Genomic DNA, 5,668 nt, shown 5'->3' on the forward strand with positions numbered 1-5,668 from the left:
ATGTCTGTCAGTCTGCATCAGCTGAGAGCTAAACTCTTGGACAACACTTCCCTGACGGAAGCGTTCCTAGAGGAGCGTGAGCCATCCTGCTTTCTCGGGAAGGGTAAGGCAGAAACTGTGTCTCTCGCCAAGCAGAAGTTGCATGGACATGGCAGAAGGGAGAGAGAAAGGGAAAGGCACTTGAGGCAGGGGCCTTGTGACAGGAGCCTGTCAGGCTGTTGACAGCTTCACTTGTGGAGCATGGACAAGAGCGTTTACCCCTGTCCAGATTATGAGTGTGGTTCAGACTCCTCCCCTAGCGCCTGCGACCCTACATTGTGCTCACAGAAATGAAATACATCACATCTTGTTCAAAAAGAGGATTTTTTTTCCCTCACAGAAGAGGGCTAAATGTGATGACTGTAGTGCAAGAGACACTTCCAAGGAAAGTCCTATTATCTGTCCACTGATAGGATATCCTTGGGTTTTTTAGATATTTCACACATGGAAGCTTTAATCTTTAACAGCAATTTTACTTATCCAAGTTAACTGATGTTTTATAGGTTTTATCAGTGTGATAAAGCAAGGCATTTAAAAGCAAACACAGCTGAGGCAACTGGTTGATTCACTCAACAGAACTAGATAGAAGAAAGTCCATCGTCTGGTCTCCTTTGTGTTGAGAAGAGGTCAACTTTCTTGCCAACAGGTGTGGCCAGTCAGGCATCAGCCTTGCCCATCTCCTCCTCCAATATAGGAGTTCTCTGATCAGGCCCAGAGGCCACTATGATTACCCTGCCCTCTGCATATTAATGATACTTCCAGACGAAACTGTTGATAATAATAGAGAACTATATTACTTAGCACACCCTGAACATCTTCCAAATAATATCCCTGAGTGTTTCAGTGAGTTAGTGCTAAGTCCTTTGGGTTGTGGATGTGGCCTGCTGACACCTGTCACCAGTATTATTATTCCCCAGCTATTTAGTAAGATTTAGGAGTTTACCTTCCACCCTGGTTGCAGCAGCTCTAGCTCTATGTGATTCCCTTTACCTGGACGGCGTTTGTTGCTGATGAAATAGCTGAATCTGATGTGTTACTCATCCAAATTCCTATTGATGTCTGTTTTAGGAAGAGATTATCTGTGCCACTGAAGTGCTGCTTTTTATTCACCGACTGTAAAGAGATTTAGACAGGCAGCTTGGCCGTAGGTATCTCCACGGTAAAAGCCTATGGTTGGGTGGAATCAATCCCAGCCTCTCTGGCATGTCCTCGGTGTGATGCCCTTCCTGTGGTCCTTCTGCTTCTGACATGGGAGTTTGTCTCTGTCTGGCTGGGAAGGCAGCCACACCACTTCAGCTCCACAGCACCCAAGAGGGCCTGGTGTCAGCTGCTCGGTGCTGGGACAGACTCTGTTGACACGCCAGAGGCCAGCTATGGCCACCAGGCACTGCTTGGGTGGGTCACAGGCTTCTCTAGCTTTGTTGGCCATGTCGTCCTGTCTAGATCTTGTCAGTCAGGGGCAGAGGAGTCCTTGCGGGCAGCTGTGGGCTGCTGGGAGCAGAAATGCCCCTTCCCTTTGCTGAGAGGATGGCAGTTACCGGTTGTGGAATGGAAAGAGACGGCCCCAGGAGAGGCGATGCTGGGACAGTGCTTGGTTGGCAACTGGGGAAATGAGAGTGGAGCCCAGAGGTGGTGTGTGAGGAGCTGGGAGGAAGGGGTAATCCTGCCGCCTTTGCTCTCCCTTTCCAGTTGCTCCCTTCTCCCGGAAGGGTGACCAGCCCACAGCCCTGCAGCAGGCATTCACGGAGTGGCGGTGCATCTCAGCGGAGCCACAAGGCAAAGGTCAGTAGTGCTGGCAGGGGTGCAGGAGGTCTTTGGGAGGGGGACAGTGGTTGCTGCGGTCTGCTGTGACAGCCAGCAGCAGAGGGAGCAGCCCCTGGAGAGGCAGAGTCCAGAGGAGAGAGGTGGGGAGAGAAAGGGTTTCCTGCTCTCAGCGTAGGGGGAGGAGAGGGCCCTGTTAACGCTCTGCTGGAGGGCAGGGTGGCTGTGCAGTGCAGCTCCAGGCAGGGAAAGGGGCAATATCCCCTGTTCCCTGGGGTAAGGGCCTAAAGGAGACTGTACAAGGAGAAGTCAAACCAGATCACCACAATAACTTTGTCAAGACCTGAGATCGTGTTACAGGGATTACCATGGACTTCTGTACACAAAGCTCACTGGTCATACTGCAAAGCCGTGGGATGGTGCAATATCTGTACTATCCCTGTTTTTTCACGTGCTTTCTGTCAGGAAAAGTGGCCTAAAGAGATTATGAGCATCATCCGTGGAGCACAGGGGCCCTTGCAATCCCCATCTCTCTTGTTATTCGCATTCACCTCTGTGGTCTCTCCCTGCACAGAGCGAGGCTGGACGTGCTGCCCTAAGGACTGGAAGCGCTTTCAAAAAGGCTGTTACTATATCTCGGATGATAAGATGTCCTGGGCTGAGAGTGTACAGAACTGCACGGGGATGGGCTCCCATCTGGTGGTGATCAACAGCAAAGCAGAGCAGGTAGGTGCATGGCCCAGAGAGGGGCAGAGTGGCCAGAGACACAGTGCCAGGCCCTGGAGGGGACTCAGAGCCCTCCTTGTCCTGCAAGGGCGGGGAATGTCCTTTCTGCATCCTCTCTCTGCTCAGTCCTGCACCTCATGGGCATTGCACTCTCCCTGATTTACAGGTTTTCCTCTCCATTTTTCTGCAAGCCTCTTCAAGAGGACCGAATTTCTACATTGGTCTGAGGGCAGAGAAGGTTGGCGAGTGGCACTGGGTGGACCAGACTCCATTTAATGTGTCAGCAGCGTGAGTATCCCTGGGTGGAGAGAGTTTGTTGTGGCTCCTGGTAGTGTGAGAAAGTAGGGGAGAAGTGAAGGTGTCTGTTGGTGCATGAGAGGGAGGTGAGACAAAGGCTTGTGATGGATCAGGAGAGGGCTGTGTGGGACACCAGGGTCACACGGCCCTATCCCTGTTATTAATTAACTACCTGTGACGTGGCCATCACAGAATCACGGAATCACAGAATCATCTAGTTTGGAAATGACCTTGAAGATCAACTATTCCAACCCTTAACCTAACACTGACTTTTCTCAACTACACCATATCCCTCAACGTTATGTCGGCGTGACTCTTAACCACCTCCAGGGATGGGGACTACATCACCTACCTGAGCAGCCCATTTCAACGCCCAACAACCCGTTCTGGAAAGAAATACTTCCTGACACCTAGTCTAAACTGTCCTTGGCGCAGCTTGATGCCATTCCCTCTTGTCCTGTCACTTGTTACTTGGTTAAAGAGGCTCATCTCCAGCTCTCTGCACCCTCCTCTCAGGTAGCTGTAGAAGGTGATGAGGTCTCCCCTCAGCCTCCTCTTCTCCAGACTAAACCCCCCCAGTTCCCTCAGCCGCTCCCATCAGACCTGTACTCCAGACCCTGCACCAGCTCCGTTGCCCTTCTCTGGACACGCTTGAGTCATTCAATGTCCTTTTTGTAGTGAGGGGCCCAAAACTGAACACAGGAATCGAGGGGCGGCCTCCCCAGTGCCGAGTACAGGGGTGAGATCCCTTCCCTGTCCCTGCTGGCCACGCTATTGCTGACACAAGCCAGGATGCCACTGGCCTTCTTGGCCCCCTGGGCACACTGCTGGCTCCTGTTCAGCCGGCTGTCAATCACCCCCCCAGGTCCCTCTCTGACTGGCAGCTCTCCAGCCACTCCTCCCCAAGCCTGTAGCGCTGCTGGGGGTTGTTGTGGCCCAAGTGCAGCCCCCAGCATTTGGGCTTATTGAAACTCCCCCAGTTGGCCTCAGCCCATGGCTCCAGCCTGTCCAGGTCTCTCTGCAGAGCCTCCCTACCCTCGAGCAGATCAACACTCCCACCCAACTGGGTGTCATCTGCAAACTGACTGAGGGTGCACTCGATCCCCTCGTCTAGATCATCAGTAAAGATGTTAAACAGGAGTGGCCCCAAAACCCAGCCCTGGGGGACACCACTCGTGACCAGCTGCCAACCGGATTTAACTCCGTTCACCACAACTCTCTGGGCCCGGCCATCCAGCCAGTTTTTTACCCAGTGAAGCGTGTCCCCATCCAAGCCACAAGCAACCAGTTTCACCAGGAAAATGCTGTAGGAAACGGTGTCAAAAGCCTTACTAAAGTAAAGGTAAACAACATCCACAGCCTTTCCCTCAGCTAATAAGCAGGTCACCTGTCGTAGAAGGAGATCAAGTTTGTCAGGCAGGACCTGCCTTTCATAAACCCATGCTGACTGGGCCTGATCATCTGGCTGTCCCTCATGTGTTGTGTGATGGTACTCAGGAGGAGCTGCTCCATCAGCTTCCTGGGCACCAAAGTCAAGCTGACGGGCCTGTAATTTTCCAGATCATCATTCTGACCCTTCTTATTAGATGGGTGTCACACTGGCCAATTTCCAATCTGTCAGGACCTCCCCAGTCAGCCAGGACTGCTGGTAAATGATGGAAAGTGGCTTGGCGAGCACCCCAGCCAGCTCCTTCAGCACCCTCGGGTGTATCCCATCCGGTTCCATAGACTTGTGTGTGTCTGTGTGATGCGATGTGATGGTCACTGACCATCTCCTCCTGGAATGCAGGGGGGTCGTTCTCCCAGTCTCTGTCTTCTGGCTGAGGAGGCTGGATTCCCTCAGTACAGCTAGTCTTGCTATTAAAGACTGAGGCACAGAAGGCATTAAGCACCTCAGCCTTCTCCTCATCACTTGTTACCATGTCTCCTCCTGTGTCTAGCAGGGGATGGAGGCTCTCCCTGGTGTTTCTTTTGCTGTTGACATACTTATAGAAACATTTCTTGTTGTCCTTGAGTGCTGAAGGCTGAAGGCAAAGAAGAAGCTGCATCTCACCAGCAGGAAGAACCCTTCAGAGATGGCCAGCCTTGCCTGACCTCCAGAGTGCCCCCACCATGCCTATGTGCACCTATATGCACTGAGCAGGGCCCTGTGGTGTTGCCCGTAGGAAGAAGGCAGGTTTCCAAGTAAGAGTGGTGCCAGTGGGATATCAGAGTGGGAGGAAGGTTGTACAGCTTCTGTCCATCATTAGGCATCGGCAATTTTTCTCTCTCTCTCCACCCTTGCATCCTGCTGTGGCCTTCCCCAGCAGTGCTTTACAGAGTACACTGGCGAGTTACACGTCTGTCTCTATCTCAGGTTCTGGAGGAAAGGTGAACCAAGTAATACAGTTGATGAGAAGTGCGTTGTAATCCATACTAATTCAGCACCAGCCTACAACTGGAATGATGTCAGATGTGAGAATCATCATCGAATTTGTGAGGCTGCTGCAGTAACTGTGTGATGGAGATACCGTCACCCTGAGTAAAACTGAGAGAGGAGCAGTGAGCTGGGAACAGTACAGGGCTGTGTTGGGAGGGGTGGGGGGCCCTGGAGCCTGCATCTTCACTGCGCTGGGTGGGACGATGTGAGTGGAAGTGCCATGACTCGGTGTCCAGCATCCCCAGTGCACGTAACGGCTCAGGGACCACAGGAAGGCTCAGGCTCATCAAAGCAGGTCCTGGGCTCTTGTGTCCTCTGCTCTCTGAGTGGGACCAGCAGCCACTGACCAAAAAGAGTTTGAGTTCTCCAGGAAGATGACACAGGAAAGGAAGACAGAGGCTCAGACCTGCAATTTCTTTTGTCTCC

General features: G+C 52.4%; 1 protein-coding gene across 1 annotated transcript; it reads left to right on the forward strand.

Annotated features, from left to right (window-relative positions):
• On the forward strand, nucleotides 1-5,324 carry LOC141958361 (C-type lectin domain family 4 member D-like). The gene is made up of 5 exons (XM_074901151.1): nucleotides 1-103; nucleotides 1,729-1,821; nucleotides 2,375-2,526; nucleotides 2,693-2,814; nucleotides 5,180-5,324. The coding sequence occupies exons 1-5, from the start codon at nucleotides 1-3 to the stop codon at nucleotides 5,322-5,324; spliced, it is 615 nt and encodes a 204-aa protein (XP_074757252.1).
• The last annotated feature ends 344 nt before the right edge of the window (nucleotides 5,325-5,668 follow it).

This window comes from Athene noctua, chromosome 3 (assembly GCF_965140245.1).
Source record: "Athene noctua chromosome 3, bAthNoc1.hap1.1, whole genome shotgun sequence".
Lineage (NCBI taxonomy): Eukaryota > Metazoa > Chordata > Aves > Strigiformes > Strigidae > Athene > Athene noctua.